Source organism: Ammospiza nelsoni, chromosome 9 (assembly GCF_027579445.1).
Source record: "Ammospiza nelsoni isolate bAmmNel1 chromosome 9, bAmmNel1.pri, whole genome shotgun sequence".
Classification (NCBI taxonomy): domain Eukaryota; kingdom Metazoa; phylum Chordata; class Aves; order Passeriformes; family Passerellidae; genus Ammospiza; species Ammospiza nelsoni.
Genome location: NC_080641.1, coordinates 12,619,842 through 12,647,050, shown reverse-complemented (window position 1 = coordinate 12,647,050; position 27,209 = coordinate 12,619,842). Strand labels below are relative to the sequence as shown.

The window sequence follows — 27,209 nt, the reverse complement described above, 5'->3', positions numbered from 1 at the left end:
TGGGTGACTTAAATAAAATCTATTTTTGCTATTAGGATCATAGCATTGACATGGTATATGGTTTGAATTAAAGTTCTCATTATCACATTAAGATTCAACAAGGAGTTAATTAAGTGTAGGGAAGTAATTGAATGCTAATAGTACAACATTGCAGTGAAAAATGAGGCCATATCTCCATACTAAACTCTAGTTTTCTCCTCATTGTAAGTAGTATGCCTGTGACCATGCATTGGAATTAATTTCTGACTCAGGCAGAGAGCTTTCTTGTTTGGGACATGCTGGTCCATCCCTTTTCAACATTCCTGTGATGGCACAACCCTGTTAAATTTTAGAGGTGCTTATCTTTTCACTCACCTCACTTGAAAAGAAAATAGACCTTATATTAAAACTTGGTGTCTGCAAATGGCTGGAAATCAACTATAGACTTGGAAGCCAGTTTCGCTTAGATAGCAAAATTGGAATTATTTAAGAACACCTGTTTTGCATGTTACATGTGATTCTGGTTAATTTTAAGGAGACCTGATGATCTGTGAGTCACAGAATATGTGGATTTTTTACCTCCTGATATTTCTGTTAGCACCAAATTGTTTTGTTTAATATTTCAAGCATTGAGGCAGGAAGACAGACCATCCTCACCAACTTTTTTGGTGTGAGAGACATCTTGAGCACTGTACCACAAATGTTTTGCAGCCATTAGAGAAGGTGAGCTTAGCTAATTTCTCCCTCAACATTCTTTTACCTTAGTTTTTTTCAGTATGAATGCATAGTTTCCAGGTGCACCCTATATCTGTTGTAGGTCAACCTTGCTTGTTTGAGGTAATGAATTAAAAACAGGAATAAAAAAAATACATATAGCAATGCATGTGATCCATCCTGACTTCAGAGGGGCTTTAAATAATGTGGCTGAAATTGGAAATGTGCTCAGTAGAAAAGATGTGGGCAAATGGGGAAGAGCCAGAGAGGGATGACAAGAATAGGATGCTTAGCAAACGTAAGCTGTAATGAAAGATGGAAGGAATTGATTTGTTTAGCCTAAAAATACAGAAGGAAACAAGTCATCCAGTATAGGAAATGTTTCTTTAAAAGGCACCACAATCGTATTTTCTCCATGAGAGAGGCAGGAAGGCACCAGGCAAGGATTAAAGCTGGGTAGTAGGTTAAACATTTGAACTTTCAGGGAAGTGGTGAAATGAAAGACAGCCTCTTGGGAAAACCTGTGGGATGGGAGTTTGGAGAACAGGTTAGACAGAAATCTGTTGAAGTGGTTTGGGTCCATGCCCTGGGGTGGTGCAATTGGGTGGTATTTTGAAATATCTTGCTTTTGTGATGGTTGATACCAGGTGAAGATCTGAGGAGACTGATCTTGTAGGATTTCACTGTGCTATTTCATGTTCTGATCAAGAGAGACATTGAAATTCTGTGGGTGAAGGATGGATCCATCCCTGCTTGCCTGATCTTGCACAGCATGGTGTCTCCTTTTCCATGGCTGGTCGCTCCCAAGGGAGCTGACACCTCATTCTGGGCTTTTCCTGGAGGAAAGGTTTGCTGCCTTCTGGAAGAGGAGGGCAGAGCTCATTTTGAGTCTCCTCCATGTCCTCTTCCACCTACAAGGAGTGGTTTTGGGAAGAGGGGATGCAGAAGATGAGAGGATGGAAAAGCAGAGTGGATATTAAAGGCTGTAACAGGCATACAGTCATTTTGGGACTCTGAAATACAGGTCATCTTAGGTTGAAAGAATCATAGAATTGCTAAGGTTGGAAAAGGCCTCTAAGATCATTGAATCTAACCATTAATGTCCTAAATGATGGGCTTGAATATTTCCAGGCCTGTAGTTGTATTTTAGGTTAGTTCTTCTCCCAGTATTGGTTTGGATATCATCTAACCTGCACCACCCTGAGCATCAGAGGTATATTTCTACATCCTCATTGAAATATATTGGTGCCTCATTTTGCCAGCACTTGAGTTACACTTATTTATCTGCTCTTCTTCCAAGGAGACTTAGAGGAGATAAACACTTAAAACCCAGCCTCCATTACTGATTTAAATGGCTTATAAAATTTTTAAACCGTTTATGATTGTCTTCCATTCTGATGTATATGGTTTCTCTTCTCAGTATTACTCTCAGATAAATGTGTTGGGAGAATCCAGGCAAAATCCATGCTTATACAGCTGAGGATTGGAAATGCAGTAAGTAAGCAGGCCACTGTAGTCTTTGAAACAATAATGATTCTTTCTGCTGTTCAAAAGTAGCTGCTAACTAAAACAAGGAGAAGGTGGTACAAAATACACAGATCAGATGTAAGGCTTCTCCTGCAGTCCTAATGTTTCTCGTGTGTGTCATAGTACATATGTGATACTTAATAATATTCCAACTATTACATCCTTTAAAATGCACATTTTATCCAGGCGTGCTGGAATTTGCCATGTAGCAAGAGCTGTTATTCATTCTCTTGGGTCTTAAATCTTATGCCTGGTGCAAATTTGAGAATTAATGCAAATAAAACAGACATTGAGAGGAGCAAAATACAGACATTGAAAATATGTTCCAGCAATGGCATTTACATAATTGCAATTACGGAAAATCTCAAAATTAGAGCCTTGGACAGTGCTGGGAGAATAAGAGCTTATTGTAGCGAATTCTTGCTAGTTTGGAACACACAAACCCTTCCTGAAGTTAATGTATGTGTATTGCTGAGTAGCACCACTCTTGGTTTTCTGTTATCTCACTTCTCAGGGTTACATCATTCCTAATTTCTTGCTACCATTTCACTCTGCTTACCTATGTTGTAACAGTGTCTTTTCATTTGTACCACATCGTTAATTAATTCAAGTTTTCCTCTTAACCGTAGGCAACAAACCCAGAAGGACTTGGTCTTTGATTTCCCTTGTTCCATCCTTTGTAAATCCCAGGTTAGAACAAGATGGGGGAAAGCTCATAGAGTGGTTTGGGTTGAAGGAACCTTAAAGCCCATCCAGTCCCATCCCCTGCCATGGACAGGGACACCTTCCACTATCCCAGGGTGCTCCAAGTCCCATCCAGCCTGGCCTTGGACACTGCCAGGGATCCAGGGGCAGCCACAGCCTCTCTTGGCACCCTGTGCCAGGGCCTTCCCACCCTCACAGGGAACAATTCCTCACCAATATCCCATCTAACCCTGCCCTCTGGCAGTGGGAAGCCATTCCCCTTGTCCTGGCACTCCATTTCCTGTAAACAGTCCCTCTCCATGTTTTCCTTTGACTCCTTCAGGCACTGAAAGCCACAGTTAGGTCACCCTGAAGCTTCTCTTCTCCAGGCTGAACAATCCCAATTCTCTCAGCCTTCCCTCACGGCCAAGCTGCTCCACCTCATGTGTCTGCTAAATTCCCTGTTAAGACTTGGTTAATGGGACACTGTCATTATCCTGACATCTAGGAGGATGTCAGTGCACTTTATGGAACTGCTTGGATGTAATAAGAAAAATGTAATAAGCATAGTCAGCCCAGACCTGCATTTGACAGATGAAAACCAGTGACCACCCTAACTCCAGAGGAAGCACCATCACCATGCTCTTGTTTTCAGGTGGAGGGAACCAACTGCTATTTTTACCACCTCCTCAGCGTGGCTGTTTGGTGGTCACCATAATTTCCATCAGCTCATCCTACAGTGTAACCCTAAATGTTGTATTTAGGCAGTGAGGGAGGAGCTGTGTGCATCTGTGTCAGTCCTGTTTGGTTTTGACAGCACAGGAAGGTCTCAGGAGGCTTTTCTTGCATGAGAAGGCATCTCTCAGGAAACTGATTTTACAGAGGGTTAAAGTAGAGCATGTTCCAAAAACAGGCTGAAAAAGACCAGTTTGGCTCTAGAAAAGCAGCTTTAGAATTCACTACAGCTGCTGAAAATGTAGACCCAGCTATTTAACCACGGCACACACCTTTCTCCAGCTATGTTCTCATGTAGGTGTGAAGGCCATAAACCTCTTTAAAAAACTCTTCCTGCCTTTCCAGCAAGGAGCCTTCATGGAGCAGGAATACCCTGACACCCCAACTCCCTCTCACACCATTTGTCCCTGGCTGTCAATGTTTCACAGACTTTATCCAGTCCTGTTGTTTCATGCTCATTGCCAGCTCTTTCTGTGCTGCTGCACTTGGTGGAAAAAGGCCTTCAGGAGACACGCATGAGGAACTGGGAGCATGAGTAATATCTGCATTTACTATAAATAAGTGTATTTCTATAAAAGCTGGTTAAGCCAGAGAGACAGAATAGTTGATGGCACAGAGAACTATTAAGCAGAAAATTAATTTTTGAGCCAGGTTTTGTTGTCTAGGGTGACTCTAGATAACAATCCAGAAGAGCAACATACCTGCAGAAGTGCAAGGTTGCCAAGTGCTTTTTGTTGCCAAATGTTCTCTGAGGTTTCCTCAAGAGTCAGCCTGGTCTTCCACGTCATCAGCAATGGAGTTTTAAACTTTTTTCTATCTGTTTTTTATTTGCTAGATAAAAGTTTCAACCAGTCTGATGTACCCAAGCCATTGAAGATCAGGTATATTAATGAGAGCTGGAGAGCAGGTCTCCTTCCTGCCCTTCCTGCATTTTGTTTGCAGTATTTTGGATATATTTTGATGCCACTGTTCCTTGTGCTCTAAGGCACCTTGCCACCTGGATTTCTGGGGCATACAGCAGTGAGGGACAGATTTCAGCCTCCTGCCAAGGAGAGGGGATGTTCTGTATCTTCATTCTGCAAATCCCCTCCTGCTGGCGGTCCTGCAGACGTGTCCCTTCCTCTGCTTCCTGCCGTGCTCTCTGGGGTTATTACATGGATGAGCAGGGCTCCTTGCAGGAGCAAGGCAATTTCCCATGTCACCTGAAACTTCATGCACCTTTGGAGACAATGTTCTGGCTTTATTTATCTCTACTGTGCTCATTTTCTTATCCTGGCTGACCTTTTAGAGTGCTGTGGAGGCTGAAGGAACCAGAAAACCCTGATTGTCAGGGCAGCATAGTCCTCATATTTCACAACAGAGGCATTTCACCAGTGATTACTCCTCTTGTTTTCTCTAAGGGACACCTTAAGTTTTATCAGTCTGTGTGCAGAAAGGAACTTTGAGATAGAAATCCAGATTTTATTTTTCTGGACCTTGGTGTCCCAAGCTATAAAGAACCCCAAGGATTCACCCATGTGGGCTGATAAAAGCTCAGAGCTCTGAAAGGGAGCAGGATGGCAATGTGCAGGGCAGAGTTTCCCTGCAGGATTTATTGGTAGGACTTATTTATCATTTATGTGCCTTATTTGTAATTTCTTTTGTTTACCTGCCCTAATTCCCTGTCATCAGGCCAGCTGCTGCTCCCATGTCTGCTTTCCACACAAAGCTCTGGTGTTTGGCTGCTACTCGACAGAATTAACTGGAATTACTGTAACTAATTAGCCCAGACTTTCTAATATTGCCTGGGAGAAAAGATGATGAGGATGCGTAGAAAGTTGTAGCCATTAGACTTAGTAAACACATACTCTGTGAAAACCCTTCAGTGCTGGGAATTGCCCTCATTTTTTTATCTCCTGCTCTTCAATGATGTCCTCCATCAAAGCTCAAAGGCCACTGTCTTGGGCTGAGGGTGAGCTATATTTAGGTACTGCAGGAGAAGCCCTGCAACTCACTCCAGAGAGAGCTTTTCCCTTCATCTTCCTTTGTTTTCTTCTTTATTTTCCCCCTGACTTTATACTTTTGGCTGGATTTTTCTGATTTTTGAGCTCTTGCAGCTTGAGTTGAGTGTAAAGAGGGTGTTAGATGTTCTTCTGAAAATAATCCCTTCACAGTTTTTAACATCTCAAAAGCATTTAAAAAGAATTATCAATGTGTTACTGCCCCACTCACCGTGTGTGCCCCTCTGCATGACTGGTAAATAAACACTGAAAGCAGCATTCCCTGTCTTCACAGCAATGGAGGCCTTTTGGTGGGCTGCAGGAAGCTGCTCAGGATTTACACATTTCTCTTTTTTTTAACCTGTTTTTATCCCATTTTGAGTAAAGGTTTGGGGTTTTTTTGGGCTTTACGAACCCTGCTTTTCCATATTGCATTCCAGGTGCTGGAGTTCCTACAGCAGAATTTCCCAGCAGTTTTCCTGGGAAGGAGGAGCTCCATTGAGTGGCTGGTTTCAGGATGAGGTCTGCCCTCTGGAACACGTTTTGAATCCCTGGTGAAAGCACAGGAATTTTCCCTGCCAAGCCTGGGTTGCACTCCCTGTGTCAGTGCAGACTCACTGCATGGTGCTGGCTGGGTTTGCAGAATCAGGTTTTTTTCCCAAAATTAATGCCAGGCACTGTGGTTGCTGCTGCATGCTTGAATGGCCTCAGTCTCTCCCACTGCTGCTTGGGGATAAAACTCAACAAACCTACTCAAAAGGGGGTTTTCCCAGCCTCTGATTATACTTTATCATGTAACTAAAGGCTGGATGAGGTTGGAAGAGACCTCTGGATGTCCATGGTCCAGCCCTGTGACTCAGGCAGGGCTATCTAGAACCTCCTGCCCAGGGGCAAGTCCAGGCAGCTTTTAGACCTCTCCAAGGATGGGGATACTGACAGGGGTGGGGCATCTTGGGCAGCTCCTTCATGCTGGGCTGACCTGGCGCAGCAAGAGTATTTAATAAAGCATTCTGTTTCTGACACCCTCCTGGACTGGATGCCTGTACACATTCTGGCAGGGCTAATGTGATTCCTCTGATGAAATTGCATCCAAGAATAATCTCCTTTGACTAGTATCTGAGATTTTTCCATATTTGATTTGCCCCTTTGTTATAAAGTTACCCTAAATAATGTTTTCAGGTGGTTTTGCTTCTAGGTAGGTAGAGAAAAGAAGAGAGGCTCTCTTCCTGCCAAAGGATAGCACAAAAAATGAGCCCTTAAGTACATATAAAGCAAGGAAACTTGAGTAAATCTCATGGGTCAGTGCTTCTCCCTTGTTCATCCTGATGCATGCCGACAGCCCATGAGAGATATTACTACCTGAGCCTGGTGCTCAGGACTGAGTGAGGTTAAAAATTGCTGGGCTGGCATATTGAAATTTAACATCTCATCATTCAGTCCATTTCTAACTGATGCATTTCATTCCTCCTTTTCAAAAACAATTATTTTTAAGAATATTTTATGGCATAAAGAGAAAACAAATGCTTCATTTTTCCTCTAACTGACTTTAATGATGATTTGCTCAGGTCCAGAAAGCAGCTAAAGGTGCTGTTGGCTCCTTTGAAGGAAAGTGTCATCTTGATATAAATCAGGAATATTATTTTACAAGGACTGTTAGCAGCTTACCTGAGTCAATCTGTGGCAGCCTTTATGAAGAAAAGCAAAATACTTCAAATGAAGTTCACATGTCTCTAGAAATGGGCTCGTCAGAGGGGAGGCATCAAGGGAAATGTTGACAGATATTTAATTATAATGGCAGTAGTGGCTGTTGCTGTGTTAATAGCATCTGGCAGCAGAGTCACTGCCATCTGTTAGTGCCCTGAAATCCTGGAGATGGTGCATCTTTTATGGAGGAATTAACAATAATTAACAAATCTATCACATGAAATCACCTTGATTGGATGACAGCCCTACCTTGATAATGATTAATTGCAAAATAATGTGGAATAAAATGTCCACTATTCTCCTTTTTTGCTACTGCTGCTGTACAAATGCAGCATGCTGGGGGATTTCCTTTCAAGCCTGTGGTGTGGGGCAGCATTTGCTGCATTTATTGTAAATAATCCTTATAAGCAGAGCTCGATTAAAACCAAGCTTCTGCATATTCATTTCAGTTTGCAATAGATTAGGTCTCAAAAACCAGTTATGGTTCTTCTGGTGCATGGTAACTTACTTAATGTTAAATAAGGGAGAAAATGAGGTTGGACTGCCAGAAGTGACCCTTCAGCCAAAGTCAAGTCAGTCTGGAAGAACAATCTGACTGCATTAAAGCACTTCAAGGTGTTTTTGTTAGCTCAGTATTAGAAGCCAAGCCATTAATTTCTGATGAGTCAGTTTGTCTTCAGAGCTATGAGGAAAAAATATTGTATTTGTTTGCATTTGGAAGAATTATTTTTGAATATCTATTTGTATCCAAGCCAATATTTCGATCACTGCTGTAATGAAATATCACTGCTGTAAATAAGAGTTATAAACAAAGCAATGAGCCAATTTGAGACCTGCTTGGGTTTTATTTTTCTCTTAACTCTTCCTTTTCTGTCTGTTCCTGCTGAGCAACAGATGGAAAAGATAACATACTCTTTGCCTAAATAGGAGAAATGTAGTAGATAATTGAGGTGTGGTAATTAACAGGAGCAATAGGAGGGAAAGAGTAAACTCTGGAATCTTGAAGTCAGCTAAACAGGAATTTTATTTCTCTTTTCCCCATATGTGTCAGTTAATATTCTGAATATTGCTCTGGGACCCACAGTGAGAAGGCAACATATACTTTTCTTGTGTCTTTCCATTTGTTGCTAAGTGCCAGAATTTTCTTTAGGCTGGGATTTGGACTGACTCCAGCTCCTGATGGAGCTGCACTGACACCAAGCCACGAGCAGAGATGTGGAAAGCTGAGTTTGTGCTGCCTTGATTTATCACAGCTTCCAACACAGGAGCTGTAGATCAGAGTCTTCCCTTCCCATCCCATGGAGTGGATCTGAGGATGAAGGCTCAGGAGGCTGGGCCTCAGCTGATTTATGGCTTGTTCTCTTCTCCATGAGACCCATGCCTCTCTTTTTGTTCTGCTCTGACAGCCATGTGAGTCAGACATGAGCTCATGGGTTGTGTGTCTGTGTACAGACACATGTGTTCATCACACACAACATGTACATGTCACATCCTCCTAGCACTGTTGAGATTGGAAGATGCTTTGAAAAAAGTGATTTTGTTTTTTGTTCTGCTGCTCTGGCGTGATATCACAGGATGCTGAGCAGGCAGTGGCTGGTGGGGTGTAGCAAACACTGACACCCTTGTTAAGGCCTGGAAGAAGGGCTTGTTTCTCTCTCACTGCTATTTTCATGCAAGGCACTGTTCCCTGGTTAGGAGGATTAGAAGATATGCATTAAACAGTGTTAAATATGCTGAGGCAGTTGATGTTTACAGCCCTTGTAGAATTATTCCTTAAAATATTAACTGCTAGACAGCCTCCTTTTTTTTTTTAAAATTCAGTGATTTAGTAGCCCTTTCCAAAATCTTGTGTGATTCAGACATTCAAAGACTAAATAAGGCTAAATAAAACCACCAAAATTACCCACAAAACCACTGATTCTTGGGTTTATGTTTCTTAAATTGCCATGGGTGTGATGTGCCTAAGGAATTCAGAGGGATTTGTGGAGAGGGTGAGCTCTGAGATTTGACTCAGACCTCTCCCATCTTCAGCAGCAGCTTTCCCTAACACATGGCACTGGGGAGATCTGAAAGGGGCTGTATCCCTGTGAAGGATTTTGGAGATAAGAGATAGATGTTTGCACTAATTTTGGGTTACAGAAGCTCATGAGGTGATGATGAGGTCTTACCAAGCAGTGCTGCCTCTCAACTCTCCCCTCCCAGGCCTTTTTAAAGATGTTTTTAATGGTTCTGGTCCTCTGCAAAGGACAGGGTTGTGTTCTTGTCTGTAAACACAGACTGGTTTGGAACCTTAAACCCATCCAGTGCCACCCCTGCCATGGGCAGGGACACCTTCCACTGTCCCAGGTTGCTCCAAGCTCTGTCCAACCTGGCCTTGGACACTGCCGGGGATCCAGGGGCAGCCACAGCTTCTCTGGGCACCCTGTGCCAGGGCCTTCCCACCCTTACAGGGAACAATTCCTTCCCAATATACTATCTGACCCTGCCCTCTGGCAGTGGGAAGCCATTACCCCTTGTCTTTTCCCTCCCTCCCTTGTTCCAGGTCCCTCTCCAGGTCTCCTGGAGCCCATTTGGGCACTGGCAGGGGCTCTGAGGTCTCCCTGGAGCCTTCTCCTCTCCAGGTGAGCACCCCCAGCTCTCCCAGCCTGGCTCCAGAGCAGAGGGGCTCCAGACCTTGACACATCTCTGTGGCCTTCCCTGGACTCTCTCCAGCATCCCCACATCCTTATTTTGGGGATCTCCAGAGCTGATTTGCTTCCTTGGGCCCCTTGTGCCCAGTTTCGTGGCTGAGCAGTTGCTGCTCTTTCCCAGCACATCTGACCTGTGCTTCCTCCTGCAGACATTCCTTGCTGCTGATGTTTCCCACTCTGCTCTGAGCCAGCCTGGGGTGCTGGCTGACTCTGGGACTGCGTTCCCAGTGCTCTGCCTTGCTCTGAGGGAGCTGGAGCCTGCTGTTGCTATTGATTTATATGAGCACCCTCCCATTTTCCAGGGCCTGCTGAAGAGTTACCGGCCAGCCTGGAGTTTGATCCCTGGATTTCATCAGTGACCCAGAGGCAATTCCACATGCCACTGAGCCCAGGGTGTTTAAAAATTGCCCACCTGGGGTCATTTCATCTCTTGTGTTACCTTTAATTTCATTTTTGCTGAGCTTTTCTCATTCAGCTGAGCCTGGACCCAGCCAGGTGTGACACCCTGATGACAAATGCCTGTCACCTTTGTGTGCTTCATAAATACTGATGCTGTTGTGTGCTCTTTGTGTGTTTCAGGAAAAAAGTGCCAGTTCAAATTCAAGACTTAAATCTAATAAAGAGATCCCAGGATTAGTACATCAACCCAGAGCAAAGTAAGTTCAATTTCTGTTGTTTAAATCAAAATAAAGATAAATATAAGCAGTGTCTGTGAGGTTCACAATTACTGCCTAGGCAAAGACCAGATGACCCAGCAGCCCTAAAGTCATGCTGAGTACTAGAGGTAAGATCACCTGTGTCCCAAGGATGGGAAGCATCCTCTCCTTTGCACAGCAAAGATACAGGACTTGAAAAAAGGTGAGATGCATCCTGTTGTGCCCAAGAGAAGACCCCGTGTTATTTCTCAGCTTTCCATACAACTTACACAGGAAAAACTTCTCTATATCCACTAATGTTCCTAAATACAGCTGGGTCAGTCCCAGGGAGGTTTTTACTAGCTCCTGGTTTAGATTAGCAGCTGATTCTGCTTGGGACTGGGAATGGTCAGGTTGTTAAAATGAACTTGTTCTGTAGCTGCTTGGTTGGCAGTTCCATGCCCATGTTCTGCCTGGGATCAGTCAGTGTTACATGAAATATTTGCCTCCTGTGGCAGAGCTGGTTATTGATAGTAGTAACTCATTTCTTTCCTAACTCAGTGTTACATTTTAATCACTAATTGGCTGAGGAATAACTGGTTACACAGAGCCACATATCAGGTGCGTGAAGAACAAGTGATAAAGATTTGTGATTTGGGTTTTGGACAGCAGTGGAAATGCTGTTCCTTGTGCCCTGGGTTTTGAACACCAGTGGAAATACTGTTCCTTGTGCCCTGTCCTCAGGGCACTTACTAACCTAAACTTGCTGCCTCTCAAGTGCCTTGAACACGATTTCAAGTCTGGAAACTTCAGTTATTTCCTAATCAGCTGACAGTGTAATTCAGCCCCTTTTGAAAGGGAAAAGCCAAGTGCTTTGGATGTGATTGCAAAGAAATTCATGGTAGGGAGGTGGAGGTAGAAGCACTCTTCAGCAAAGCTGTGCTTCATTATTGTGGCTCAGTCCTTCCCAGCAGGGTCAGAGATGTATTCAAGATGCTCTAACATGAGGTTAATTACTCTGGGATAGAAAAAGGCTGTTCTTTCATTGGGTCATCTTTTGGTACATCCACGGCAGAGGAATTGCATGGGGCCATGGCTTCCATTCCTTCATAAAACTCTAATTTGAAAAGTCCCTGCAGAAATCAGAACTGACCAAAAAGCCTGGTTTTTACATTGCATTGAGAGAGATAAATATTTCTATCACAGACCTGCAAAAATAAGGAAACTCCCAGAGAGGTGCAGAATGTAACATAAGGTTGTTGGGTAGAACCTCCAGTGTTTGCCCAAGGCTCTGCTGTTTGCCCAACCTACCACTGCATTTCTGTTTAGTAATAAAGTGGCCACATGTGTTTGAGTTGCTAATTGCCAAGTCAGCAAACAGCTGTTCTGATGTACAATTTTTATTTTAAGGTTTATCATCTAAAAGCCATGACAATTCTGACTTCAGGGTGGGGTGGCATTGGGTGGAAAAGATCCACTCAGCTGGAAGAGCAGAAATTAATAGATAGATCATTAGATGGATCTTACAGTACTGTTCTGGTACAATGGGTGTTACTTCTAAACAAAAGATGGACTAAGTGCCAAATTATAAATTCCTTTACAATATTTTGATGTCAGCTGAAGAGTAAGATTGTGAGGGCTCTTCCCCCTGCAGGAGGATTTAGATTTTTCCATCCAGAGCCCTGGACTCTAAAACCAGGGGATGTAGGGAGCCAGCAGTAGCTTTATGGGGGTCTTTGGCAGAGGGAGAAGGGTTGGTCCTTCCTCTTCACACCCAGTCCTGGTACCTGCCACACCTTCAGGGCTTCCCCTGCACTCTGCTCTGACCTCACAGACACTTGTTCTCTCTTTTCATCACCAAACTCACTCCCTGACACCTTGAATGATCAAACACAGCCACCAAGTACCCTGGGACAGGTTCATAACCCAGGGACTGACAGCAGCCTGAAGCATCAAATGGAAGTGGTTATTTCAGACCACTTTTACCCTGCCAGATCACAAACTCTCAGAATGGTTTGGGTTGGCACATGGAAAATCAGCTAACCCAACCTCCATGACATGGGCAGGGACATCTTCCACTGGAGCTGATCTGTAGGATTATCCTGTGGGAATTTTCAGGGATATGACTGAAAATACATACACAATACTCCTTTTTTTCCCCTGCCTTCTTTTAGTTCTCTTATGAATTATGGCTGGGGTGAGTCACTACAGTATTATTTTATTAGAAACTGGATTTATGATGTTGTAAAGGCAAGACTATTTTTCAAGCACTTGCCTTCTCAGAAAGCACTGCACTGCCCTAAAATCCCTCTGCAAGGCACCTGAATGTGCAGGTGATGGGGTCAGCTGTCCCAAAAAGAGCATCTCTTCCCCATCTGAGGAGGAGGTGGGAACCTGAGGAACAGGCAGACAGCTGGGGACAGGAACTCTCTCAACCACTGAAAGGTGAATTGTTCCTGCTCCTGAATCACCAGCTTTAGGTTTTAATGCCATTTCTGAGCCCTCCTGGTGTGAACTGAGCTCCATTTATGTCCCACATAAGCAGATCTTTGTATACGTTCAGCCCATAGTAGGGAGGGCTCAATGCTGAGCTTTGTGGGGAAGTGCAGCCCCGGGTTTGGGCACTCAGGGAGAGCATTAACTCATTACAGCTGAAAGGATCCCTCTGAGGAAGAGGGGATGGGTGGGAATTCAGCAAGCCAAGCCAGCTTTGTGTGCTGGGGAACGGCTCCAAGAGCTGTGTGTCCTTCTGACCATTTGGCATCATTGTCACCGCTGGCTCCGGTCCCCATCCTCCCCTCTCTGCATCTTTTTGTGCTGCACATGGAGTCCCTGGCACATTTCCCTGGGGGCCCAGTGCTCCTCCCTGCTGCTGCTCCAGAGGATGCTCCAGCCTCACCTTCCTGCAGGAGGGAGGCTCTCACCATCCCCTAGCACAGATAAACACTCCAAAAACCCATAAACACCTGCCCCATAGATAAACACCTGTCACCCTTTCTGTGTCTCCTCATCCTGTCTGGGTTTTTAGCTTGCAGGTTCCCTATGGGGAAGGACCTGTGGTCCTGTGTGACCATCAGCATTTAATAGACAATGAAAAAAGAGTGTTTTCCAGCCCTCTTTACTAATGCAAAATCATGTCACTGAGCCTCTTGGTGCTGAAGAATTGGTAGAAGTGAAGGGTCTGGAGCACCAGGAGGGGCTGAGGGAGCTGGGAAAGGGGCTCAGCATGGAGCAAAGGAGGCTCAGGGGTGACCTTGTGGCTCTGCACAGCTCCTGACAGGAGGGGACAGCAGTTGTCAGTCTTTTCTCCCCCATTACAAGTGGCAGGACAAGAGGACAGAGTCTTTAATGTCATGTTGTTGGTGTCTCATTCTGTGGTGGTGCGGTTGGCAGTCCTGGAAAACCTTCAGTCCTGAAGGAGGGGGGTCTCTCATTCTTCTATAATGTTCTATAATGGGATAAATGCTGTTGGTATTGATACTGTTTCTTTGCCTTCCAGCATGCACATCTCTGAAAGCCAACAAGAATTCTTCAGAATGCTTGATGAAAAAATTGAAAAGGTAAGGCACAGGAATGTGAGCATCCAGTGTCCCTCAGGATGCATGGGGAGGACAGTGACCTGCCTGCTGCAGCTCTCTGTGTCCTCCATGGTTTGGAGGGGTCTGGCCCAAGATTTCCCCTCCAGCTCCTTGGTTAGATAGCTCAAGTGCAAAGAAGACCAGGAGGGTGAAGAGTTTGCAGGGGGTTCTGAGAGAATCCTTTGTTTTGGGGGAATGTCACCAGTCTGGGATTCATGGCAGGGTAACTCAGATGTTCAGGACATACATGCTGGGTAAAAGTGGGGTTTTACGTCATTGCTGATTTGATGTTTCATCACAACTGGAGTGTTAATGCTGTAGTGGCTGGAATAGCCCAGGAATTCTTGCTGAATCTCCTCGAAACAGCCACTGGCTCCAAGGGATGGTGTGGCTGTGAGTGTTCCCCAGGGCTGTGCCAGTGAAATAATGGTGCTGGAGATGTTTGGAAGAAGAGAATGAATAATTCTTTGCATATCTCAGCTGTCCTGAGAGCAGCTTTTGTGTTTCAGAAAGCTTTTAAATGACACGTTTGGCTCCACTGAGACAGCAGTGCAGGAGCTGGAGCACAGCTCATCCTTGGGAGTATGAGGGAGGAAGATGGGGGAGCTGATGTTCACACACCAATTTACTCTTCACACTGCCTGTTTGGGAGTTGTGCATCTTGTTTAAATACTTTATATTAAATATTTGCTTCCTCAGTAGCAGTACACTGAGGAACTAATTTGTTCTGAGTACAGTACACTGAGTACTAATTTGTACTCCCAGTTTCAGACTGGATATTTCAGACTGGATTCCTTTATGGAAAGGGAAGTCAAACACTGGAACAGGGTTCCCAGAGAGCTGCTGGATGCCCCAGGCCTGTCAGTGTTTGAGACATTTGGGCAATGCCCTTAACAGCACCCTGTAATTTCTGGTCAGCCCTGAAGTGCTCAGGCAGTTGATGATTGTAGGTCCCCTCCAAATGAAATACTTCTAGTCTAGTCTAGTCTGCTCTTCTGCTCTTTTCTGTTCTGTTCTATTAAGTTGTCATGTTGGGTTGTGGAGTAGAAGGAAATTTTTGCTTGCTGGCTCTGAACTTGTGCCTTTTTTGCCAGCACTCCTGGTCCCAGGACTCAGAGTGCTCCAGTGGGTGCATCTTGTATTTGTCCCAAGAAACACATTTGTTACTTTCCTCTCAAAGAATAAAAATTATAAAAACAAAAGAAGACATAAAAGGGGAAGAGTAAAAGTGAGGAGTTCATAGATTCCTGAGAAGAATATTTCTGTACCCAGTGTTTCACAGGGGTGAGATTTTATGTAACCTAATGCATTTAAAATGAGAATTTCTACATATCCATAATACAGCTATATCTCCTTTGAATAAATGCATCACCCTATGAATATTCAGGTTGCTTTTCCTGGACATCATCACCTTCCAGAAGGTTGAGCACAGAATCTCCAGTAAAATGGATTTTCCAAAGATGTGTCTTATCTGCAGACCAGACAATGCCATCAGGCTGTACCTAATTATGAATTTTGGTTAATTTTTGTTCCTGAGGTCAGGGCACTAACACCCTCATTCCCCAGCTGCCACACTGAGGTGCAGCTGACCCTGTCCCCTGTGCTTGGAGCTATTTGGATCCCCTTTGAGCTGTTCCCAGGTGATCTCCAGGGCTAATTTATCTTGGGGATAATTTATCCTGGGGATCAGGAGATTGTCTGTTCAGAGGAAATCCACAGTTTATCTGTCAAAGAGACCAAGTTGCTGACAGCTGATGGGATTGGCAGGAGTTAATGTGCAGCTGAATGTGGGATTTGTGTTCCCTGGGGACCTCCTGTGCCTGAGGAAATAATCTTCATTGGAGAACTTTTGGGGTTTTTAATTCATCTTTGCTCAGAACACGCTTTTTTTCTAAGTGTTGTCACAAATGCCAAAAAAGATTGGAAAATATGAGGGGCTTTGTCTGATCCTTAAATAGCATTTTCAGTGCCTTCTGCAGTGAGATGGAGGGCAGCAGCAGACACTGAGCAGGATTCTATCAGCTGGAAAGCTCTGTGGAGGTGTGGGGGGTGTTGCCTGTGCCTGGTGAGGTCCCAACCCTTGTGGTGTTCCTGTGGGTACCAGGGCTGTTGGATGTGTGATGGAGACTCCAGTCAGGAGCAAAAAAACACCCTCATCTCCACTGAGATCCCCCCAGGGTCACCAAATGCAAGAACCCAGCAGCAGCTCTGAAGTGTGAGCACTGGGCAGGAGGGGGCTTGGAGCTGGCACAGCCATTGTGTGGAATAAAACTCTGCAGCCAGGGTGGGAAATGGAAAGAACACAGGCTGGTGTTGCACACAGGAAGTGCTTGTGAGTCCTGGAGATCAAAAGAAGCCTTATTGAAACAGTCTGGAGAGCTTCTGCCCCCAGCAATGCATTCCTGGCTGCCCCTGCAAAGCTGCTCTGCCTCCTGCAAATGTCACCTGAAGGTAAAAAACAGAATGTCATGAAGCACAGAGCTTCTGTCTACCAAAATTCAGTGTCAAAACACTGTGAGGCGTTCAGAGGGGGACATCTGCTCTGTCTCTGAGTGAGTCTGTCCCTGCTTCAGGGGCTGGGCCTGAGCTGGCACGTACAGAGCTGCCTGTGGTGGTGGTAATGCCATCCAGAGGGATTGCTGGAAGGAAGGAGGAAATTCTGGGATGAGGGCTGGGGTAGGACTGGCTGGGAATGTGGAAGTCAGGCTCCAATGTGGGCTTGGATATTGGTTCTGCTGGAGTCAGCCCAGTCCTTTCAGAAACAGGAGGATTTGAGGTAAAAATACTCCCAAGCCAGAGTTATAGGTTAGAGGGGAGCAGCTGGAGAGGGCTGAGCAGAGGACAGCACAAGAAGCTGTAGTTAGTGTGTAGTTAGAATATCCTGAGCTGGCAGAGACCCACAGGGACCACGGAGTCCAGCTCACAGGAGAACCCCAAGAATCCCACCATGTTCCAAAAAACCTTGTCCAGACACTTTCTGACCTGTGGCAGAGCATGGAGAGGAGAGCAGAGGGAACACCAAGGAGCTGTGTGCAGCACAAGGCCCTGAGAGGTGGCAGGGCAGGCTCAGAAATGTTCCCAACATCTGGCAGCAGCTGCAGAGAGTCCTCCTGGGGCTTCCCACTCACTGGGGTTATTGGCAACAGTCACAGGCTTTGCTTTGGGAGACAAAAAGCACCTGTGATCCAGAGTTCAGGGGGAGATGGAACAGAGACAGGCAGTGGGAAGGAGGCAGCTCATCTGCTGTCAGCATTATCATCATTTATTGAAAATTAGCCTGAAATCACAGAAATATATTCCAGTGGAGGATGAGCAACAGGTAATAGCAGCAATTAAGCTCGAGGAGAGCATTCCCTGGAGTAAATTAGAAAGATGTGGGTCAGGAGTACAAGTGATTTGCTTGACCTGAGAGTGAAGGCAGAAATACACAGAAATGTGGCTTTGGAGAGCAGAGGAGGCACAGAGTGACTGAACAGCCCTCATAAAGGGAACTCTGCTGGATAAATCTGAGATCTGCTGTGCCCAGCAGAGCAGAAATGGTCTCCACTGGCTGCAGCCAGGACTGGGACAATCACTGCACTCCTGTGGTGGGATAAATCTGGTGTTGAACTATCAGCTCTGATTCAGAAGATAGAAACATGTCCTGGCATCAGGCCATTTGTGTTGGTATTCAGCCAAGTGAATGAATGACCTGGGTTCTCTCCTGGGTCAGCTTGGTCTTGAGCACCAGCACTGTGTTGGGGTGGATGTGCAGGGATTTCTGCACCAATGCACTCACCTGGAGCTGGTGGGAGAGCACCCATCCCGTGGGAAGGATGGCTGGCAGCAGCTCCTGCATCCCTGGTCAGTGATGGCATAGGGAGGGGGCACAAGGCAGCTCCCTGTGTGGGATGGAGGGAAGGGAGTGCCCTTGGGAGAGGGCTGCCAGCCCCACGTAGTACCCAGGGCACGGTGATTAAGCTGAAACTCATTAGCAAAGTGGATTGCTCTTAATGACTCCATTGATTTTTCCCAACAAAATGAGAAAGGGACAGAAATGAGTACGCTGTGATTTAGTGCCGCCTCCCGGCATTTTCCTGCCGTCTTTTCTGGGAGCTGTAAACAAAACCAGCCTGGTGAAAAGGGTTCCCAGAGTGGGCCCTCAAAGGGGGCACTGTGTCCCCAGCCCCTCAGCCCACAGGAGACAGGGCTGATGCTGGCCCTCTCCAGCTCTGCCTCCTCTGCCTCCCCTTCCTTCTCTCCCTCCCCTGCATCCCCTCCATCCTCACGCTCCTGTCCCTCCCTGCCTGCCCACTCCTCAGGCACAAGGGGCCATTGAGCCAGGTTGTTTATTGGCCTGTCACCCACACAATGGGGAAAAGGCCTTTTTCCTGCGAGTTTTTTCTTTCTCTTTTTTATTCCCTTAAAGGATACCATGAGCATCCCCTGGAGGGGCATCAGGAGGGGGGCACTTTGGAGGTGCAGCAAGGGGAGAGAGGGGGATGAGCCCCTCTGGTTTGGGAGCAGGCAGCAGGAAAAGCACATCAGGCTGCTCTTTAATTTAGCTTCAATTCACTCACTCATTTAGAAACACTCCTGGTGTTCTGTGGACATCCACAGAAGCTGACAGTTGTATTTTGAAACTGCAGAGGTGGGAGATGGGATTACTCAAGGATTAGCTGGACTTGGAGGCACATAGTACAGTTCTCATCTTCCCCAACATAGTTCATTTACACTTTCAATCATTAAAACTTCTCAGAAACCACAGAATTGGAAGGGACCCACATGAATCATTGAGGCCAACTTTGAAGTGAATGGCCCATGCAGATTGACCCCACAACTTGCTTGGTCCATGGGTGGCCCATACATTCCTTTAGTAGCCACCTGCTCCGTGCCTGTGGCCCCTCTGGATGCAGGAGCCTGCTCCCCCAGACAGAATTTGACTAACAGCCATGGAGTTGTACAATCAGAGAGAGGTTTGGTTTGGAAGGGACCTTTAAAGGCCACCTGGTCCAGCCCCTGCAGCACTGGAGCAGGGCGGTTTCTGCCAGCTCTGAGCTGACCATTTCCCATCTCAGGCACTGCAGCCTCTCAGTGACCAGGGGATCATCTCCTCCAGCATCTGGGAGGCATCCTCTGAAACAACCCACAGGCCAAAAATGGACATTTTAGAGTATTTCACTGGATTGTGGCTGAAGCTGCCTTCCCTCTGCCAGCCCCTCCCAGGGAGCACTGAGGGCACAGCCCTTGTCTTGCATTTCTGGTGCAGTGGGGAGGGCTGTGCCAACAGGGCACGTTATTCCTTCTCTGATCTCCCTGAGCAGTGCTGACCTTGTTATTACTGACAGAAATGCATTTGGGGAGTGACATTTATACCCAAGCTCTGTTGGGCACCACTGGGACTCACTGCAGTCTGGGCATCACCTGGGCTGGCCAGACCACCAGAAGGTGTGTGTGATGTGTCCCCATGCCCAGCAGAGTGCAGGTGGATGTGATGTATCTGGAAGGACCAGCCCAGCTCCTGGTGGCCTCCAGGCCTTGCTGGGAGCTGCTGTGTCTGTGCCATGGCCAGGACTGGCTCAGCACCTTGGTTTGGAGCAGTTCTTGGTGTCCATTTGAGAACTGGTGCCCTTGGCAGCCAGGGAGCACACCCAGAAGCAGGAGGAGTAGAAGGGGAAAGTGCAGGATGGCTTTTCCTCTGTCAGATTTGGGTCTGCTCCAGGCTTTAATAGCAGTGATGGCCTCCAGTGGGGAGTGCTGCGCCGTGGGGCTCCCTCTTGAGTGAAGGGATGTCCTGGAGATGCTCTGAGCTCAGCCCTCAGTCACTGCTGCTGCCTTTCACAGCTCTGAAGCGTTTTGGACAAAGCCTTCATCACCACCAGCTCAGTCTCCTGGATTTATCCAAATGTGCTCCCTACCCTGGAGAAAACCGAGATATTTGTGCTTCACTGCAAAGACTTTCAGTGTTCCTTCTTTTTGAGTCACAGCTTTTAGTTAAAAAAATGTAATTTTCCCCCTTTCTTTCTGGGTCAGTGATAGCTGAGTTGGAACTTGGGCTGATGAGTCTCTTGGGGGCTATTTTACTGTACTTAGAAAACCCTTCTGCTCTCAGTGCTGGGCCACTGGGAGCTGTCAGAGCCCTGCACATTGCTGGGTCTGGGCTCCAGCAAAGCCAGCTCTGCAGTCCCACCATTGGCACTGAGACTGCAGAGACATTTTGGAGCCTTTGTTCCAGATGTGCAGCCCAGCTGTGTGCCCCAAATCAACAGATCACTCCTACCAAACATCCCTCCCTTTTTTTGTGTCTTTCTGGCTCTCCTTCTCCAGGTGCTCAGGTGATGCACCCAGGAGCAATGGGGAATGGTCCAGAGGTGCACATGTTGGGTCCTGCACTTGAGGCACTTGTTTGATGCAAGATGCCCTGTGTGGCCTCTGCTGAGCAGCTCAGCTCCAGCTGGTTTTGTGCAGGGCAGCAGGGACAGTGGCTCCTTTCCTGCTGCTCTGCAGGAGCTGGTAGGGAGGGATGGGATGGGATGTGCCTGCTCCAGGCCATCCCAAAGGGAATAAACACCCAGAGAGATGCTGCTCCACACCAACACCTGTGTTTGGGATGGGATAGAAGGCATTACATGACTGGCCTGATAAGAAATCCATGTTTGGTGAAGCTTAGGCTGAATCCCCTGCAGTACAAGCTTCATTTCAATACCAATGGCATCTTTGCTCTGGGGTTAAACTTCTGCTGGGGTTATCAGATGAGGGATTCTTGTTCTCAGCAGCTGCCTTGTGCTGCTCATAGGATTATGTGCTTTGTTGCTTTTGCCTCAGAGATTATCCTTTCACAACAAATCTCGGGGCTGTGTCCATCAAGGTGGATCTTCGCATAAAGCTGGTTTGTAAATCAGTTTGTTGGAGCCCCCCTGGAATTCACTATGTGGGGGATGATGTTTATGAGATTAATAGTGACAGAAAGGGAAGTGTCTCCCCTCCTGGTTTCCTGCCAGTTCCCTGTGTCTGAGGTTTCTGCCCAGCTCTGAATTTAAACCCCCCAGGTTCAGAGCACTGCTCTCAGCAAGTGTTGCCTGGATTTATTGCTGTGTGCTTCTCCAAGTACCAACTGCCTGGCCTTTGTCCCTGCAGGGTCGTGACTACTGTTCAGAGGAGGAGGATGTCACATAGTGCCAGCTCTGCCCTCGCCCCGGAGCACCTCCAGTGTAAATAGATCCAACCCAGCCTTCTGGATACAACCTTTGGGACGTCTGCTCGAGTGAACAGCACTCCATAAACAGAAGAAGACCATTTCCACATTATATGCTCCATTCAGTTACAGTGTTTCCTAATGAACACATGAGGAATATTGCTAAGAACTCGTAAGGAACTGTTTTTGTTGCTGCTAGTTAAAACTTGTTGCAACTTCTCACTTTTTTCTGTGTCCAGATACGCAGCAAATCCTTAAAAGTTAATCCAAAAGACGTTGTTGATTTTATTGAGGCTTCTGGCCTGTTTTCTATCAGATGAGGTAGTGTTATACCAAGCTTCCATAAGTGACCATCCAAGCATCTAAGAAACACCCCCGAGCTGTGTGTCCATCCGTGTTGGGGCCAGAGTGCTTGTTAGTGCTGGTGATTCCAAGCTTTGGAGATGGGATGTTTTTGCCATGGCAGGCCTTGTTTCTCAGCTGGGAAGAAGCTGAGAAACTATTATCCATTAAAAGCATGTTATCACTGAAATACTGGAAGTGATACAGGAGCAGGAACTTGTATTTTAAGAGGAAAAAAGGTTTCATTTAAAAGGTATCTTAATCAAGGACTAAGCTTGCAGTATTGGCTTTGCTGAGCACGAATGGGAGTGTGATCACAATCATTTTGAATCTCTTTTTTTCTAAGAAAATAAACATTTTACTGTTTTTATGTATTCTTGTCTTTTACCATTCCTACAACACGATGTTTTAAGAGTCTGGGGACAAGGAAGACCAAGCCTCTCCTCTGCCTTGATGTGTCCCGTGGATCTGATCTCTTAAAGCAGCTCTGTGCCAACTGGGGGGGATGTGTTGTGTGTCCTGTAGAGTTTATTTTTCCATATTAAATGGAGAGGATATTACCTTCTCAAAAGCAGATGTAATATTTTTAACAAATGCTGTCATGAGTTAAAAAAAAAAGGAAAAAAATACAGCTTTTGTATTTATTATTTCAAAGAAGATTGTTACCTGTGCTGATATTTCTTCCAGCTTTGATGTCATGTGGGGCAGGGTTTGCCCTGCAGCCAATGGAGAAGCTTTGCCAGTGTAGTTTGCTGTCACTGTGTGGATTTCATTTGTGGGATGGGTGTGGACCAGACTGGGGATGCATTAACAGCATCTCCTGGGGTGTGGCTGACACTGGAGTGGGGCACTCAGCCCAAATATTGGCCATTTTTCACTGGGCTTTTTGAAAATCAGATTCTTCTAAAGGGTCTGAGTCCCTCAAAGATCACCTGTGACCTCTGCAGATCTCTGAGTTACTGCTGAGTTTCCTGACTAAAGAGGTTTCCCTGAATGTGGGCTCTGAGTGGGGCTGGACAGTTCATATCAGAAGATTTCATTCCCCACCAGTACTGTACCTGGAATATCTCCAGAAGCCCCCAGCTCCCTCTGCTGCCATCCCTGCACTGGATTTACCTCTGGATTTTGGGGATGAGCAGTGGGGACAGACCTGGCAGCTGCTCCTAAGGGCTGGGTGTGAGCCCATCCAGCTGCAGCAGCTGTGAGGCTGCAAACCAGCCTGTTTGTAAAGGTTTGTGAGGCTGCAAACCAGCCCGTTTGTAAAGGTTTGTGAGGCTGCAAACCAGCCTGTTTGTAAAGGTTTGTGAGGCTGCAAACCAGCCTGTTTGTAAAGGTAGAAGCGCTTTCTGAGCTCTGCAGGCTCCCCAGGCTGCCTGAGCCTGAGCCCAGTGGTTGCTGTCCCAGGATTCAGACAACCCAGGAGCTTCAGCAGGTTCCTCTACAAAAGCTCAGTGTCAGGGTCCTCTATGGTGTATTCAGCTGTTTCCTTTTAGTGGCCAAAACCCACCAGCCAGCTCTGATTTCCCTAAATCCTTGCTCATTTCAGCAGCTGCATTGGCCAGGCAGCCCCTCCCAAGTATCCTGACCCCCCTGGAGACAAAGTTTCACTGCCTCCCTCCCATCCCATCGCTGTTCCTGGGGCTGTGGCATCTCTCAGTGCTGTAGAGCTGTTGTGTTTCTTCAAGGTGATGTCTCTCTCCTCCTGGATATGATTTTTTTCCATAATTTATGCCAGCTCTTGAGCAGGTGACTATGTTTGGGAGAGCTGAGAGATTGTGCATTTCAATTATTTAAAACACTTTAATTAATAAAGAGTCCTGGGTCTTGGTCCCACAAACCCTTCTCTGCAAAGCACTTTGGAAAAGCTTTCACAGTCGTGCAGGAGTGATGGGCTTGGGTCTGTTGTTTTGGAACATCTTGTGTGTAAATGTCCGACACAAACACTGTGTTAGACACGTCCTGGTCTTTCTTTCAGCCACCTCTTAGTTTTAATAATTCTTTTATTTAACATTTTCCTTGCTGCTGCTGCTGGCACTGGAGACCTGTGCTTCGCTGGACGTTTTGGGAGAGAGGAGAAGCAATTCCCATCTTACCTGTGCTCGTATTCCAGCCAGCAGCAGGTGCTTCAGACTTGTGGATGAGTCAAAGCCTCCCTGCTGGAGCTGTAGATGGCAATATTTGGGAAGCCCTGGGTGGGCTGTGGTGCTGGGAGGCACTGGGATGGGCAGGAGGTTTGGAATTCTTCCACCTTTGCAAAACCCTGGCAGATTTTTTAGAAGTCTAAATGTATGTGGCAGCTGAAGGTCTGTAATAATACAAGCAGATTACTCTGGCTGGAAATGCATCTCTCCTTGGAGCTCTACCTCCCCATTGCTTTGCTCTGCTCAAATACATTCAGCAGTGTGGAGAAAGGAGGCTGGGAAGGGAAGGAGAACTTGCTCCTATCTGGTATGCTGTGCTGGGCTGTAGATGGGATTTCAAGGTTCCTCTCAAAATGCCAGGGAAGGGATTTGAGCCCCAATCTTCTCTTCAGGAGGCCGATGCAGTTTTTCCTGAGCTCCACATCATATTCTGGGATCTTGGAGAGAATGGTGGTGGAGGGGTTTTGCAATCAACCTTGTCCCTTGAAGTGCATTTTCCTTTGTCCAGAGCCCTTTGAGTGATGCTGGTTTTCCTCCTTGGAGCCTCCCCCAAGCATTGAGAGGGGAACTGAGGAGCTGCTGCCCACCCCAGGCCCAGCCTTGGGCCTTGTTGTATCTCTTGTTTAATTGTTTAATTACTGGCAGTTCCACTTCACCCCCTCCCAGTCCCTTCCACCCCCAATTAACATCCATTTCTTCCCTTGCATTCAGAGGTTTGGTTCTTCTGAATTAGGTCTCCCTGCCGGGATCCAGCAGAGCCACCTCTGTGTCCTGCCTTGCCACAAACTCCAGGCTGGCTCAGTGCCCCTCTCCATGCCCTGTAAAAGCAGGAGCAGCAGGCCCTCAGCAATCCCAGGATTTTTTGCAGTGTGCCTCTTTCCTGGTGACTGCCCCAGAGTACAGCAAGATTTAAACTCTGGATGATGAACTGGGAGCACAGGGATCCATGAAGCACCAGGGAGTCGTGTTTGAGCTCCGAAGACATCGCTGTCATCGCATGAGAATGGGTCTGGAGAGAAATATTCTGTTCCCAGCTATTTTGGTTTTACCAGGTCTGTAAAACAGTAATTTCCTGTCACTTCCATTTGGAGTCAGCAATGACTCAACTCCAGATCAGCCTGGCTGATACACCAGGCCTTCAGGATAGGAGAGGCTGGGTGAGGTGTGTGTCTGTCAAAGAGCAGATGTCACATGGGCTTTGCACAAAAGGATGATTACCAGTTCCACCTTGGTGATGGGACACTGGCACAGGGTGCCCAGAGAAGCTGTGGCTGCCCTGGATCCCTGGAAGTGCCCAAGGCCAGGGTGGACAGGGCTTGGAGCACCCTGGGACAGTGGGAGGTGTCCCTGCCCATGCCTTGTTCCATGTTGCCCATGGAACAAGATGATTTTTAAGGTCCCTTCCAGTCCAAACCATTCGGGAATTCCATGGCTATAGAATCAGTTGTCTGACTCAGTTCCTTTGTGGGGTGTTGGGGAGTCTGAGCAACATCCCCTGTGCTAAAGAAGCTTTTACGTGTCTGGGGCAGCCCCAGCCCAGGGGGGAGGTAATGGCACTTGCACTCTGGAAAATCAAAAGCTTTGATCTCAGCCACACTGTGTGGTACAGGCAATTTTTAGGGTGTTCACTGAGAAACCACAGATTTGTGGCACTTCTGCTAATGTGGCTTTATGGAATCTGCTTTTGGGTCCTGGTACTGCTGGGCAACTCTCCTTTTTCAGGTTGAAATCTCTCTCTGTTTAGTTTAATTCTGTAGGAGTTCGGGGAAGAGGAGACAAGAAATGCAGGGATGACTTTGGAAGGGCACCTTATTTGCTTTGTTTTTGGGAAATGAGACATCAAAAAAGTTGGGTAAGCCCTGATTGAAATTCCTATTGTTGTTACTGTGCTGTTGTAGCAAAGGGAAAGAAGCCCCAGCTCAGGGTTCTTCAAGATGGGAAAGTTGATAGAACTCAAAGATGTTCATGTCTTTGCTTTATAAAAAAATCATATTTTCTTTCAATTTAGCTGCACACATCTACCCATGACATCCAGGGAAATGCTCACTCTGAGTTTGAAGATGGGAGAGTCACCATCATCATCCTCAGGATCATCATCTTCATCATCAACACATGTGGGACTGTGAACCTCCTTCACAGAAGCCAACTCCAGCACCAGCCCCATGGACACGCATGGCAGCAAAAGGAGAAGCCTGTGAATCTTCCCTCTTGGAATGACTCCCTGTGATTCTTCCCTCTTGAAATGACTCCCTTTCTCCACCCTGCCATCCCAGATGGAGCCTGGCACCCTGGAGCATCCATCCTTCATCCCTGCAGAGCAGCCCCTGCCAAAGCCTCTGAGGTGCGAGCTCAACGGAACATTTGTACATTTAATTCTTTTAATGTAGCTGTATATTGAATTAAATTCTGAGACAAAAAGTTCTCAAGAGCAGTTGCTGCAAGAAGCTAGAAAGCTCCATGTGGGAACAGAGCATATTCCTGGGGTTTTGGCATTCTGCTTTTGTGTCTATTAATAATCCCCCGGAGTGAGTCATATGGAGCTGCATTTATTCACTGACTCGGAGAGAGCTGCTACCCAAAATAGCAGCTCTGTAATTTTTTATGATGCTGTAATGCCAGTGCAGTGAAGATTGACATCATTTGAGGGAGATGCTCCAGCCTGGCAGCCAGAGAACCCGTGTCCAGCCCCACAAGGAACGTGGGGAGCCACGTGCTCCATTACATAAAAGCGCCGGAGAGCCAGCACGGGGCGGAGATGCCTTTTCTGTCCTCACCTGAGCATCTTTTCCCCAGATTCTTCATCTATTTTAGGCCTTTCTAAGCCTTTTTTGCTCATTTTCTTCAATCACCAGGAGCACTGGGCCAGAGGATGATGAGGAAATGGCTTTTGCTGCAGAGGGGAGCCTCAAGCACATCTCAAACCATCAACCTGCCTGCCAGGAGGTCCATGGGGAAATCTTGAAATGCATCAAATTCAGCATCACCAGCTCATCCTTTTTCTCACCCACATTGCTGCTCTGTGTCCCTCCCTGAACCCCTGCGTGTCCCCTGGGCCCAAAATCTGCCAGCTCCTTACCAGCCCCATGTTCCTGAGTGATGGCAGCCCCAGGCAAAGGGCAGAGAAATGCTGGGGCAGGGTTTGGGCTGGGCTTTTTAAGGATCAATCTGGATTTCTGGATTGCTTCTCATTCTCTGCCCTGCACTGCTGCCATCAGGTCTGTCCTGGAGTGGCAGCCAGTGGGGCATCCAAGACATTCTGGGGTGGCCCCACTGCTCCCCAAAAACACCTGCAGGTACCACACAGGCTTTTAGGCACAATTCTGGCTA

At 46.7% G+C, this 27,209-nt stretch overlaps 1 protein-coding gene across 1 annotated transcript in view; it reads left to right on the top strand.

The window, feature by feature from the left end:
- The window catches only part of C9H1orf21 (chromosome 9 C1orf21 homolog), a 101,888-nt gene extending 79,777 nt beyond the window's left edge, over nucleotides 1-22,111 (top strand). Inside the window, exons 4-6 of the mRNA XM_059478730.1 lie at nucleotides 10,592-10,668; nucleotides 14,147-14,207; nucleotides 21,342-22,111. Of these exons, the coding sequence (XP_059334713.1) occupies nucleotides 10,592-10,668; nucleotides 14,147-14,207; nucleotides 21,342-21,380 (177 nt within the window). The 3' untranslated portion in view covers nucleotides 21,381-22,111. The remainder of the gene's footprint in view (nucleotides 1-10,591; nucleotides 10,669-14,146; nucleotides 14,208-21,341) is intronic.
- The last annotated feature ends 5,098 nt before the right edge of the window (nucleotides 22,112-27,209 follow it).